Raw genomic sequence first — 15293 nt, 5'->3', positions numbered from 1 at the left:
TTATACACTTATATAAACATATTAATGGGTAGAATATTCAGATTCAGATTCAGATTCAGATTTGACAATAAACCATGCCAAATATTACACACTGGCCCTTTAAAATAAAAACAACATAATTATAATTTTAGGGGTAATAGCTTTGAAGCTTTGAGCAAAGAGGTTTCCACCGTCCCTTCCTTTCACACACTTAAGAATGATAATTCAGCCGGCTCACCATCCACTTATCAATTTAATCCAGCGGAGACTAAGGGCTTAAGACGGTGATGTGGGGCGTACAGTTATCGCAGGGATGGTATGAGCAATGACGTCTGCCAACTCATTTATCAGCGGACTCCCTTAGTGAAAGAGACAAGATCCAATTACAGAGGTTTCTATGGGCTCAACAATGGGCTGCTATAAATACACTTACAGAGGGTTTTCCACACTCAACAGCACACCCACATACATACAAGGACTGTTGCACATACACAGTACATGAACAAATGAATGTGTGTCTAAATGAACATGGGAGATTGTGGTCACCACTGGAATTAAATTATAATGCCAACATCTCTGATGGGTTCATTTTGGTCTTGGTGAGGGATTCAGCATTGTGCTAAAGATAAATATCTACAGAGTCTTGTGTGCACCTGTGTGTAAGTGGGTGTGCATATAAATGTATAGAGGAGGAAGAACAGTGGAGGAGGAAACACAGAAGCCCCCACCGAGTGCTAAACAGCTTCACAAAGTTATTTACAGCTCAATCCATCAATAAACGACAGGTGCAGCATCTTCACAAACAAACCTATTAGCTTTCCTCCCGCTGGAACAATATCCTCTCCAGCAATCAGCTGCTCCCTCTCTCTCTCACTCACACACACATACACATACACATATACACAAACACCAGCGTCTCTGTGACAGGCCAATATGGACAATTGTGATGACCCTCTTGCTTAATTCTTTTAAATTATGCAAAAGAAAAAAAATGAAAGGGATGTTGTTGGTTTACAAAATATGCTTCCTATATTTATCACTGTCAGTTTTATCCTAGCAACATAATCAGACGTCAGCAGCTGTCACCAGTGGTGGTAGAACCAGTAAGTGTCCGACATTGAAAATTTTACCTGAGTGAGAGTAGGCAAGCGTTAATAGCAAAGTATACTTTGTAGAAAGTATCTAGGGTATTTTTTAGTCATGCCAGCTAACAGTAGGCTGGTTGGCCACAACTGTGATCCAGTCCCAAATATCTGAAGCAAGTATTGAAGTATAGCCACTAATTGTTTTACACACATTCATTGTTGTGTGAGGATGAAGTCTACTGAGTTTAAGAAACCCCTGACTTTTTCTCTAGCACCACGGGCAGGTCAAATTTTTTACTTTTTTTGTGCAATATCTCAGCATCCACTAAATAGACTGGCACCACAGACATTATACAGACATTCATGGTTCCCAGAGGATGAATCCCCCTAGTGCCCTCATGTGCAAAAAAAAAAAAAAAATAAAAAATGCTGTAAATTTGCCCTCTTGGATGCCCGACACGTTTACATCCCAACTTATCAAATAGTGACGCTTACTCAGTGGTCCTACACATCAAAATAAGATGTGCTAGGTACCTTCCTGTGTCAGTTTTGGACAATCAGGGACGGTGTGTTAATTCACACTCATTACTTGCATTGTGTCTTTTCAAAATACGCCTCTGTTTTCACAGGAAATGTACAGTTTCAAATAAACTTACGTCAAGGTAAAACACATCTATTTTAGGTTTTAATTCCTTATGTTTAGGCACCAAAAGCCTGTGGTTGAGTTTAGAAAAAAGACATCATAGTTTGGCTTAAAATAAGTGCAGTTGTTACGAATGCAGTGTCACATGACATACGTCACTAACTACTAGCACACTTTGTACTTAAAATAGCTCCACTGAATTTTGGTTTGATGCAAGACACAAACAACAGGCTCCTGGGTGGAAGTCCAGAATTTGTTTGACCCATGCACCTCCCTTTCCAGAACACTGCAGAATATTGGCTTGGTTGTGCTATAGCTCCACCAAGGTGTTAGTCCCATCACTTAACAACCAAGAAAATTTGCCAAGCAGAATGAGCCAGCTTCTTCTTTTTTCGTTTAGTCTTATTTTTTAACTTTATGTTGTCTCGTTGCTTTGGCTCAACAGTGCCTCCACAACACCTACTGTATGTGCTGTATTCTGTAGTCTCATGTGCCCATCTGGATGTAATAACTCTGGTGAGCCCATGACTTTTCCCATCAGTTCTTCAACACTTGATTTCTTTTTTGGATTTCCCATCAGCTTCAGCTGTACATGTAACGCTATGCTGGTGAACAGGTAGTTCAAACATTATTCATGCCTAATATAAATATATTAGCATGCTGACAGGTATTAGTATTAACAGCAGCTCAAAGCACCACATTGTCTGAGTGCAGCCTCACAGAGCTGCTGGCATGCTGTAGACTTCAGTGCCATTTTTGATGCCTTACTGGTTTCATTTTCAAAATGTTATTCTGCAAAGTAACTTGTAACTGCATCTGTCAAATCAATGTTGTAGAGTAAAAAATAAAACGTTTGCTTCTCATTCATTCAGTCATTTTCTGTAACTGCTTATCCTGTTGGGGGTCACAGGTGTACTGGAGCCTATCCCAGCTGACACTGGGCGACAGGCGGTGTATAACCTGGACAGTTTACCAGACTATCACAGGGCGTTTGCTTCCCAGTTGTAGTAAAATATAAGTATAAAGGGACATGATATACTATACTATACTAGTAATTGTACTTAAGTACAGCGCTTGAGTAAACATACTTAGATACATTCTACCACTGGTTATAAAGATATAATTGTCATGTAAGCAGTTTATACAAGAAAGCCCTGCCCAGTTTGATGTTCTGGAGTGACTGACCAAATATTTCACTGTGCAACATGTTCTCAAACCTTTCCTGTCACGTACAAGGTGGTGCAGAAGCATAAAACGTGGAGATCAGCATGTTCGTCCAACAAATCACCATGACAAGCGAGCCACACTTTACTGGTCAGAACATAATGTCTCATGTGTGCAGGGTGTAAGGCTTCAGTCTGTCCTGAATGCAGAGTGTTGCATGACAGGGCACAGGTCAAATGTTACGGGGCCAATGGCAGCTCCAGATGGTACCTTTCCACTTTTGGAGGAAGACGGTGTCAAGAAAGACAGCAACTTCAAACATGTGATATATTGGCATGGGGATGTATTTTGAGTTTAGGTTTGGACAGTGAGTAGAAGCAACATGTCTGACCTGTCATGGATATATGATCAAAAAGAATGAAAGTCAAAAGGGATTAACACAGTAGATTGTTCTGATTAAAAGATAGGTTTTAGTCAGAACCAAAAGAGCCCTCTGAGCTGCCGCATTCATCTAAATCCTTCTTATGAAACTGTACTCGTCTGCTGTTCCCATTACATCTGACTTGGGCAGCATGCTTGCCATTTTGTAACATAATGAACACCTCAATGCAAGCTAGCTTTCATATGCCTCCTCCTCTTTTCTCCCCTTGTCCCTTTTTTCCACTTAGTCTGCCAACACCAAAATCCAGATGACCGGAACGTGGTGTACAGTAGGATCGGGTGTCGAGCGGCTGAATGCAGTCGGTGTTGCAGTCTGCTGTGGCTGAGAGTGGCACGGTGTCGTCTTCCCTTTGGTCAGGGATGTTGCCAACCTTAACGCCATGTGTGACAAAACAACACAGACTCAGTGAAAAGGAGACGAAGGACTAATTTTGGTCACTTTTCATCACGTCATTAATATGTAACAGGCTGCAGCACTGTGAGTGCTGTGTTAAATAAAGACTAAGCTTTGTTTCCTACACTGCTCACACTGATGGGGAGAAATTTTCTAAACTCTTCTTAAAGGATAAGTCTGGTGATATTTCTTTTTTTTTTGTCAAAAATCCAATAAAAAGGCCAAAAACATGGGGCATTGGTGGCTTAGTGGATAGAGCAGGCGCCCCATATACAAGGCTGTTGCTGCAATGGCCCAGGTTCAAGTCCAGCCTGTGGCCCTTTGCTGCATGTCATCACTCCTTTCTCTCTCTCTCTCTCTCCCTTCACACTTGGCTGTCCTGTCCATTAAAGGCAAAAATGCCCAAAAAAATATCTTTAAAAAAAGAAAAAAGACCAAAAACATCAATGAATCAATCTTTACTACAAAGTTTTGCCTATAGAAAAAGCCTGATAAAACCTACTCTACATCTGGCTGTGAGGCTGTACTTAAAACAGTTGTATGCAACGTATTAGCATAACTATGATTTACACTGGAATTCCACTGGATGCATGTCCGTTGCGGAACAGCTGCGCTGGTTATCCACTGCATGCTCCGCCGTCCGTCAACACCCACCGGCTGCGTTTGCTGTGCGGAGCGGTGCAGCTCCGCCAGACAACGGGAGTCACGAGGACCCACGAGATCTCACGAATTCACGCATAATCGCATGATATAACAAGATGTAGTTTCTATAAACAGAACCACAAGACAAGAGTAGTAGGAAGACATCTCGGTGCACCTCCATGATTAACATCTCCTATTCCATGGTGTCAATGTTAGCATGTGCACAATGACAGTGCTAACATGCTGATGTTTAACATGCTCACCATTCTAGTTTAGCATGTTAGCATGCCAACATTTGTTCCCACATTTGTGTGATTGTCAAAGTCAATCTGACAATCCGTTCATCTATAAGATGAATAAGCCATGTTGTTACTTTGTTATTTTATACAGTCTATGGTTGTTACGCTTAGTGAGATGTTCCTTGATTACACAGAACCTGGGCACTGCAATTTATTTTACAATTGACCTATGGCTAAGTCCCGCCCTCAAACGTGATGAGCCAATCACAGTGCGTATAGCCATTCTCCTACACTTGGACATTCTTTGCTTTTTTTGCAGTTTTGTTCGGTTTTATGAGCTTTTTAGGAGATTTGAAGTTTAAAAATGGTCAAATGGTGTGCATGGGGTACATGCAACTCCGACACAAGGTATCCTGAGAGACTGGGCGACGAGGTGTATTTTTTTTACACTTTAAACCACATCTCAACCGAGAAAAGTGTCTCCTTTGGATAAAGTTGTGTGGTAACATTAGACCACAACATCAACTCAACGTAAATAAGATTAACAATGATGTCTACATCTGTTCTAAGGTAATTCAACATTGTGTTTGAGGCAACATATTGTCACTTTGCTGGAAAGAAATACGAAGTTATCTTTAACGTTAGCTAAAGTTAGCCTAACGTTAGCTCCTAGCTGCGTTGTTCATCATGTCACCTTGTTTGGTGGGAGTTCATTAGCCTATTTGGTTCTAGTTTTGTACTTTGGTGATCGTACATCATTGTTAGCTGTTGTACATAGGGCTCTAGTTAAGCTAACGTTAATTTCTGGAGCTTAGCTTCATTAACTTATCTCTAATCACAGAGATAGCAAAAGTTGGCAAAGGTTATGCTGAATGATTCAGTGTAAATACTGTAGCACCAAACTAACGGAGAGACACTCTTGGTAAAGATGGTAAAAAGGCCGTTATCCTTTTCTCATATTCTGAGCCAAAAACCTTAACTTCAGTGGCACTTTAACTTGTTGTCTTTGATGGCGACGGCAACGAGATGCAGTTCACAAGCGTACACTGTGACCTGTAAATTTTGGCTTGTAATCTTGTAGTTTTTCATCGACCTTCTCAACAATAAAATGATTAATATATCCCTCCAGTGCATAGTTTAGGCCCTTTTGGTTATTTCCCAATAACATCTGATCATTATGTCTCCAAAAATCATCAATTGCCTCCTGCGAAATGCCGTGTACCGAGACACCTGCCATAGCGCCCGGTCACTGAATGACTGTTGATAGTTTGTCCGAGTGAGTGGAGGGGGCGTGGCTTAGCCATAGGTCAATCGATCCAACAAACACAGTTCTGTTGCTGTCAGTACTCAATAGCACGACAAATCTGCAGCTGAATATAGTCCCCATCAAACACATACTTTACTGTTTGAGTGGCAATTGCAAAAAGGTTACAGTGCCCAGCAAGTTTAGGGGATTATTTAGCCTTTTAAAAAACTTTAAGTATACGTTAGTGACCTTTTCATCTTCAGTAAGAACCAGTGTGATTGTGGGTGAGAGCCAGGAACAGTAGTAGGGAAGTTGGAAAGTATTGAGATACAGACCAAAACATTGTTGATTTTGGTCTTTTTGTGTAATTTGCTGACAATATATAGAATATCATCAGCCTTATCCTACAACCATTTTTGTAAGCAAGTGCTTCCTAAGACAGAATATAAAATCCACCCCCTTTGAAATTTACACCATGATGAAATGCAACAGAAACATAGAGAAACTAGCACTTACTCATCTTCCCCAACAGGAAGCAGAGGACACTAAAAATATATTTTGGTAGACAGCATAGAGACAATAATCTGACACAGGCCACATGGAAATATATCACTCCATTTCCTAACATATAAACAAAGGCAGCCACTGATGTATTTTCAAAAAAGATTTAATATCAAATATTCTGTCTTTTAACCATAGACTGTATATAAAGAGTCTATGCTTTTAACACTTCTGCACCATTTTACGAAAGCCCTGGCAGTATTTTCAAAGTCCACACACACACATGTCCCAAACAAAACACATACAGTTAAAGAAAAAAATGTGTTCTTCATCTTGTTTTCACACTGTTTGAAGTGCTCTTAGCTGCTCATCTTCTCATCACGTCACTGTGATTCCTTAAGATATTTCTTTAGTTCATTTTGAGATGAAAATACAAAATAAATCCAACATATAAAAACTGCAGAAATCAGAAGAATGTGGAAGACAGTAGGAGAGCTTTACAAACACATGCAGGGTGATGTGTTTGCAGCCAAAGACAAGAAACCAGTTGATGTTGAACATAAAATGTCTGCTTAAGCATGTGGATTTTCTTGACTTGTTGGGTTAAAAACAAATCATTGAATGGGGTATACTGTATCTAATTGTGGATGCAAGGAGACTCATGAAATGTGCTTTGACTTCATTTAGTCTAAAACTGGACGGCTCTGCTGCTGTTACAAAGTTCACTGCCTCAGGAACATGAACAGGATTTAGTTCTTATAGATCCTAAACCACATGTCATCACTTGATCTCTTCCTAGTTTTGCAATGTGAAGTGTGTGTTCAAGTATTGTATTCTCTAAATTAACAACCTCATGCCTCAGGCACTTCATAACAAAAGCTGGCACAGACCTGAAATCATATTCCAATACAAAATTAATTTTGATGGTAACACTGAAATAGATAATTTCACATCTGTAATAACAGGGTCTTGCTGTGTGTGATATTTGGAATGAAAATTCATTTAGTGTCACTTAATTAATATGGTTCGAGGACTGAGGTTTTATAAAAGGCACTGCATTTTCATTCAGCAAGTCCATTTTGTTCTCAAAAGCCCAAAAAGTATTGGGTAAAGTTGTTACAGGGACATGCAGTTCAACAGGAACGCTGCCAGCAGCAGCCTTTACAAGGTGTTGCAAAATGGCAGCACAAGAGTTATGGCAGAACATTTTGTTTAGCTTAAGGCAACAAGGTTTAAGTGGTAGTATCAAAATAAGAGTAAACTTTGGTCCAAGACCTTCCACAGGAGCACAACTAGGACTAAAACTATCTTTTGTGATTCAAAGAACTTAGTATTTCCCTTTCTTAAATTAGGACTCCACAGTTCTTTAAAGAAACAGGTGATTCTGCCTGCCCTTTTCTACTAAAAATTATATTATCTCAGCTTCTTAGTGGGAACAAAAGCAACTTTAAAAACATGCATTTTAAGAGATTAGTGTGTTTCTTTTGTTTTTAGAAAAAGCTGAGTATGTAACACTGCATTGCATCTACCCAGATATCCATGTCTTACAAGCTGCATAGCAGGACAACATTCACACATCGAGCACAGCAATAAAATCATTTTACAAATGCACACAAAAAATATATATAAACTGTGTCCTGAACTGTAACACCATCTCAGCTCTGTCTGGGACAGTATCCTTGAACTGAAATAAATCTTTATGTGGTACTCACACAGGTACCATGTTAGAAAAATAATCTTGAACCATGTCAGACATTCGTCAGTACACAAGTCAGTGTGACAGAAGGAGGTTCATCCGTAGAGTTCAATGATAGAACCTCACATTAAGTGCTTTTTTACAAATAACACATTTGTGTTATTATTTTTTTCAGAACGGCAGAGTATCCATGAAGATTTTCTCCACTATTGGTGGAGGAGGGACCAGGTCCTCCAGTTTCAGGTAGAAGATGCGCTGCAGGCCCTGTGTGCATAGAGTCCTCAGTTCAGGGAGTTTGCCTAGAAGACGAGAAAGATAGTTGGGCTGGGTCCGGCTCGGCTCTGATCCATTTCCGTTCACGTGTTCCCTTAAACAAGTGATGAGATGACTCTGAAAGTCTTCCACCCGTTTGGGCTCTTTGAGGCCATGGCGATCTAGATGCAAAAGATGTTCTCATGAGAAACACTTTCCTGAATACAAACATAAAATTCACCCTTCAGTAATATTCACCCTAATGAAGACCAAACAGAAGCTCTCACCTGTGATGATAACTAATGCTGCGAGGCAGGCAAACAATGAGACGTCTAAGTTCATGCGGTGAAGGCTTTGCGAGAAATCCATGATGGAGTCAATCCAGTCACCAAAACTGCGAACGCACTGCAGTCGGTGGAGCACCACACCATTACAGAAGATCAGCTTGTTCTTCTCAGGATTTGACCTGCACAGTTTCAAACCAATAGAACAATCAGCATATTGAAAGGTGCACATTAATCCAGCGAAATATTCCTTAGCCAGGCATTTTTTAAACTGTAAAAATGCTGACCTGTATGCGAGTCGCAGAATGAAGAGCTCAACAAAGGCAGATTCAAGCAGCAGCTCTTGGTCTTCTGTGCAGAAGTCTGTGAATCCCGGGATGGTTTCAGCCCAACTTCTTATCACATCCAAAGCACCGGTCAGCAGATCATAAAACTGCTGGATATCACTAGCATCCTCCTTTTCTTTCAGGTTGTCCACTGTCTCCTGGTACTGAAGAGGAAGAGAAGGAAAGCGTCAATACTGAAAAGAACTGCAGACACCATCAATGCGATGTTCACTGTCATGCTTCATCCTGTGCTGTGGAAACTGTTACTGTCTCAAATCGAATGCCTCTGTACTTAAACTGGCTATTTTGAATGCATAAGTGCAATCCCACTGAAAGGTATGGCACAATGCAGTGCACTATGAGTGCGCAATTTGGGGACTCATAACGGTCAAAAAGCCAAGTGTGTAGAACGAAACTTCTCACACTCACTGGTCGCCTTGTGGCCTACGTAGCAGAAAGAGCGGGACGACAACCACAATTCAAACTTGTGAATGCCAACTACTGCGATAATCCCAAAGCATTGTACAAATATACATGTCCATTTTTTTTACTACCACTCTAAGGTTGTTGAACATAGGTCATCAGTTTCTTTTTTGGGGTTAATTCTGTAATAATTTGGCACTGCAAACAATAACTCCAATGCTAACGTTAGCTTCCTAGCTAGCTAACAGCGGCACGTTGTATCATCAGGCACTGACGTGATGTGGTGTGGTGTAAGCTATACCTTTAGGTATTTATGCATGTTAAACTGTCGTTTTCACCGTAAAAGATTTTAGTATCACATTTGTGGTCAGATAGTTGACAAGTTGTAAATATTTGCAAAATGTAGCAGCTCATTAACTCAGTATCGGCCATGGACATTCATAGATATAGAAATGTGCCATGAATGCACGTTCATTTCATTCAATAAATAAATACAGAGGAAGTCAAGTTGGCAAAGAAGCAGATATAGCATGCATATATTTTGGCAAATGACAATCGTTCATCAGATATCAGCAATAATGCTCCGTCTGGTTGCAATTCACCAAGCAGAAGAAGAAAAGCTGGCAGATCTTGTGATTGTCATATCATATAGTGTATGCGGTGTACTAATGGAAGTATCCAATTGAGACACAGCATGTGTGATCTGATCTGATAGGTACAAGTCTTGAGCTTTACCTCAGAGTAGTCAAGCTTTCCAATGGTTGGGTTTGAGTCCAAATGAGCCCTGACAAGGGAGGCAATGATGTTGACACTGGGGGTTGTTGATGAAGCCTCGGCCACAGTCTTGGGTTTGGAAGGCAGACGTCCCCGGCGACCTTTGAGGCTGTCTGTGCGAACAACTGGGACAGGGACAGAAAAGAGGGACACTTCAAGCACACGTTTGTGACTCTCACATGGCTGTCGCTGCACCCCGCAATTTAAAAAACAACTGCTGTATCAGTTTCAGTTTCTCTTTTTCTGAAGCTGGCACTATATGGCTCCGGTTACATATGCCTGTCATTCCTAGCTTTGGTTTCACAAGACTGTCATTACAAACCCCAGTTTCTTGTCGTCATACATAAGTCAATGAAAGTGAGTCTGACATTGTTTTACCTTCTTTGACCATTCCCACTGCGAGACATTTCTGGAAACGGCAGAACTGGCACCGGTTTCTCCTCCTCTTGTCCACAGGACAGTCTTTATTGGCGAGGCACACATACTTTGCATTTTTCTGTACAGTTCGCTGTTAAATTGGGGAAAAAATACATTACAATGGGTCTGTAATGCTGAACACATAAAACAATGTAAATGGCACAAAGACAATAATAAATCTGTGTGCTGCCTCTATGTAACTCAGAAGTATAGTCTGATCAATACTGGATTTTTGAAGCTGATACCAACACCAATATTCAAGAGTTCAAAATCAAATAATTACTTTTTTACATAAACATAGGGAGACACTTTTAATAAGGATCCCTTAAATTTGTCCTATCACCTGACCTATTATCAGCTGATCTGCTCGTCTGAGCCAATTTATCAGTCGAGCTCTATTGAGAAGAATAAACCAGCAAAATGCTGTCCAGCTATTTACCTTGAAGAAACCTTTGCAGCCCTCACAGGTGCGGACTCCATAGTGCTGACATGATGCATTGTCACCACAAACTGCACAGCGGCCCTCACTGGATCCTGGGTTGTGGGTTTTAGGCGATGTCATAGTCCCCTCCACTATCCTGGGGCTCTCCAGGGGTCCATGCTCCAGGGACATGGGGGGGCAATGAAGGGGAGAGACATGCTGCTGAGGAGGCAGGAAGAAAGGGTCATCATGACCTGGCTGAGCATCCTGATGCTGCCCCAGGGGGGAGTGCTGCTCTGGTGTGGGGCTGAAGGTGAAAAAGGAGAGCTGCTGGGCCATGGCAGTCTTATCAGCCACAGAGGAGGGGGGGGCTGAGGAGTAGGGGCTGAAAGGGGAATCCCAGACAGGTGCAGACTGGGCCTGAAAGCCCGATGTTGGAGGGGAAGCAGCGGCATAAACCGGGCTGCCATAGTAGTCGGAGCCACATGAAGACAGCGTTTCATCAAGACAGCTCAGCGCAAAGGAACCTGGGTAACAGCCATACACCTGGAGATCATCTAGCTTGAAAGCTTGGCTCTGCATCTGAGGGCAGGAGCTTTCAGCTACTGCGTTGTGGCTGAATGAAACTGTAGAGGCCGGAGGAGAGGTGGTAATCTTGCAGGAATAAGCATCAAACTCCCCCACATAGCCATTTCCCACCAAGGTGTTGATGCTGGGCAATGAAGATGTAGACAGCTGGTCCTTTTGGCCACTGATGTCCATCATCAGTTTGGCACTGAGGTCAGGATTCAAGAACTCAGAGCTGAAGTAGGTGTCATGGGGCAAGGATGCATACTGGGTTTGTACACAGGGCATCGCTAGAACAGAGGACAACAACAATTACTGCTGATGAAAATAAACCTCTATGCTTGTCCATACACATTGTAAATAGAATAAAAGTAAGCAAAATCACTTGGGATAACAGGGCTTGATAAGCATACAATGAAGTTCAGACATCGCAGTAAATTAGATATTCCTTTAGGTCAGCATTTTTGTAAATCTGTCCCCTGTAACCATCCAAACAGTAGCCTACATTCACACCTTGAACGCACACGGTCTCATTTCCCCAACATGCCATTTCTCTAGCTTAAGGGCTAATCAGTCCTCTGTAGAAAATGCAGAGGGAGGTCCAGCGGAGCCATCAGATATCGTCACATATTGTGTTACTGGCTGTTAATGCTTTGAAAACCTCCTTCAGTGGAGGGCAACCCTCTTTCACAGGGACTGTACCAAGGAGTGCTGCAGATTGTATTTCAGGGTGGGCTACATGCCAGCTGAAATAGGAAAGGTGGCAAAGCCTGTTTATGTGTGTATGGTGTCTGTGTGGCGTGTGTATAGTTAGGTGGATAGGCGTGTAACAACAAGTGCGAACTTCCTCGCTCTGTGGCTTTTTCAATACAAAAGTGAAGCACACCTGATGATTCTTTGCAAAATTCCTTAAACTTAAACCTGACTGTGAAAGTACATCCATAAACCCACAATTGAGCTTGATTAATGGGGAGACCACACTGCTCAAGTGTCCAAGGTGTGTTTTATGACCTATAAATACACCCTACTCTATAACCTACGTCTGCTCATGTAGCAACAGTAATAGATCCACATGTAAAACACGCATGTAAAATCTTGGAAAGTAATTACAATGATAGCACACACAATGACATACGCTCTGAAGGATTTAAGTTGACACCAGACAATTGATTAAACTTTTAGGAAAGTACTAATAGCACAGTTGTATTACTAGCAGAAGTCACTAAAGACAAAATATACTCTATTTTAGCAACTATTTAGCATATAACAAGATTTGCACTTTCCATAAGAATAAATTATGTTCAGTTTATGTGTATTAGGTACGCCTGGCTTTATACCAGAGTGGTGTTGATGCAACTTTTTGGAGGCTGTAGTTTGTTCTGCTGGTGTGGTAATATGTTGTCTACCCCATTCTATCAATAAGAGTAATATAGTTACATCAACACCTCTCTAAAACAACATCAACAAAACTAAACCCTATAACCATGAAAGAAAGATTTGTATCAGGGGTGTTGTATTAGACTGCATGTGTTTTAGCCAGGTGTAGCTACCTAACAAACCTGCAGCTGAGTGTGTAGCTCTGACTGCTATCCTGAGAGGGAGGCTGAGGCACATATGGCATCTTTAAACATTATTTCCATTCAAACTGATTTAAGTATAACATGTTTAACTCTTGTATTAGCAGCCATGTAAGCCTTACCCTTTTTAATTAAGGCTATATTATTATAAAAGGTGCTATAATGAAGCATAAAGGCAAACATCAATCTGACATCAGCCTTCATGTGACACCCTACATAAACTAATATCAAAACATGCAAACCCACAGTTCCCTCTCACTCACCTGGTTCAAGTAAATATCCGGATTTTGAAGCTTTTCATTTATTCCAAACGACTGAAACTGATGAATGTCACCTCTGCCAGCTGCTGTCAGCACACACACTCATTCAAACACACGTTCACACACACATACTGGGTCAGACCGACGCAGGAGGCTCCATACACTCTTGTTTTATTTTGGCTGCGTCGACAAAAAGGGCGGGTCAATGCCCAAACATGGTGAACAGGGCGGTGGAACGTTCCGGCTCGGGAGCCAATCAGCGTCGGCCCGACATAGACGTTCTTCCGTGTGACGCACGCACGGAATTCCATTGACGCAAGAGCCGGGGGAGCGTGCGTTCTAAATATAACCCAACAACGACAGCGGGGCTCACGTGGGGCTATTACTGGATGAAAAAGGCTAAAAATAGCCGCAGTTTGGAGGTGCACACGTTTTATGAGTGGAAATGTAGATGATATAAACGTTTACAGCAGGGAGGTGTGTTGTCACATGACACACCAGGAAACACCTGTGCGTTCTTTTTTCCAACAATAGGATTTCTGTTTTGAAAGAACTGCTAGAAACTCCCTACCCTCTGCCATGTCTCAACTAAACTCGTGGAGGAAAAGGTACCTGCTATAAGCACACATCACTATTCAGCACCTGAACTGTGAACAGTTATTGTTTATTTATGATTTTATACTAAATTGTTTAAGCCCAGACTGTACTGCTGTATATCTCCTACTTGTCACAAATATGTTGTATTTAATGAAAAGATAGTGAATTAAACCGTGCTGGTTGTCAATTAAGATGCCTTTGATGGTAACCACACAATGTCACTCTTACATGAATTATTATAAAGTGGATAAAATCAAATATTCAGTTTTTTTGCGATGCTAAAAGTAGAAATTAACAATTTATCTTTAAATGTATGGCATTGTAATGGATGTCACATATTGTCATTTAATTTGCACAGTTAAATGTATGGAGACTCAAACACTGCATACATTTTGAATGTATAGAGGCCCAAAATGCTCAATATTCAATTTTTATCTCAAAGGAAATTAAAACAAACAAACAAAAAAAAACAAACACCTGGAACAATATAAAAGTGACATGCATTCAACTATTTTAAAAAGAAGCAGGAAGTAAAAGATGATTATGAGTTTAAAATATTTCACAAGTATATGGTTATAGTATAAGCCAGGGGTTGGCAACCTTTACTATTAAAAGAGCCATTATTGTCCAATTTGAAAAAGAAATCTGCCTTGAGCCGCAAAACATATTTGAATTAAGGTAACAGCCAATTAAGTCTAAATTAGCCCATCAACATTATAAATATGTCTTAATGAGCATTTATTAATATGATTTACTACAAGGTGGCTACTCTGCACTGGGCTATTTATAATTATTTGGTACTTACACTTTGCAGCGTTGGTGGTGAAAGCAAATTAATTTGTCCACACAATATTAAATCCTTTATTTTCCTCCAAGACTTTTCTAGAGCTACAGGCTAACCACTGCTACTGAAGTTCAGCAAAATTTTGGGGGAAAGGCACCAGATCGTAGACGTATGATGCACAGTTTTAGTTGATGAAATGTTAGAACATTTTAAAATTCAATGTAGGCTACACATTTTTACAGCTGTCGAATGCAATAATCACTTTAGGCCTACAACAATGAAAATCTGAATGTTAAGATAACTGTTATTCATTTCCAGATAATTTTATGTCGGAGCCACAGGGAGCCAATGGAGAGGGTTTAAAGAACCACATACGGCTCCGGAGCCCCAGGTCGCCTACCCCTGGTATAGGATATGTTCTGTTCATATTCATATGTTTATTTATTTCATTATGTTTTATTATTTGTTTAATGATATACATTTAGGATCTCCATAATAAAGTAGCTTATATTTTTTATACTCAGCAAAATACTCTTATGTCAAGGTCAGTTAAAAGCTGTCCTGCGGGCTTTTGATCGTAT

The 15293-nt window shown here is 40.8% G+C and overlaps 1 protein-coding gene across 1 annotated transcript; it reads right to left on the bottom strand.

Annotated features, from left to right (window-relative positions):
• Positions 1–6484: 6484 nt before the first annotated feature.
• LOC126386385 (probable nuclear hormone receptor HR38) lies at positions 6485–13475 on the bottom strand. Its single transcript, XM_050038689.1, has 7 exons — positions 13335–13475; positions 10946–11784; positions 10468–10597; positions 10051–10214; positions 8854–9056; positions 8570–8748; positions 6485–8464 (listed from the first exon to the last, which is right to left on the bottom strand). The coding sequence occupies exons 2-7, from the start codon at positions 11780–11782 to the stop codon at positions 8202–8204; spliced, it is 1776 nt and encodes a 591-aa protein (XP_049894646.1). The 5' UTR covers positions 11783–11784; positions 13335–13475; the 3' UTR covers positions 6485–8201.
• Positions 13476–15293: the final 1818 nt, after the last annotated feature.

Source organism: Epinephelus moara, chromosome 24, assembly GCF_006386435.1.
Source record: "Epinephelus moara isolate mb chromosome 24, YSFRI_EMoa_1.0, whole genome shotgun sequence".
Lineage (NCBI taxonomy): Eukaryota > Metazoa > Chordata > Actinopteri > Perciformes > Serranidae > Epinephelus > Epinephelus moara.
Note: the sequence above shows the minus strand (reverse complement) of the source record. Positions and strands in the feature narration are given on the sequence as shown.

Excerpts from the sequence above, each read along its gene's own strand:
- LOC126386385 (XM_050038689.1), bottom strand. The coding sequence starts at position 11,782 with ATGCCCTGTGTACAAACCCAGTATGCATCCTTGCCCCATGACACCTAC. Across the intron at positions 10,598-10,945 it reads GCTGCAAAGGTTTCTTCAAG|CGAACTGTACAGAAAAATGC; the intron begins GTAAATAGCTGG and ends CCAATTTAACAG. Across the intron at positions 8,749-8,853 it reads ATTCTGCGACTCGCATACAG|GTCAAATCCTGAGAAGAACA; the intron begins GTCAGCATTTTT and ends GAAACTGTGCAG.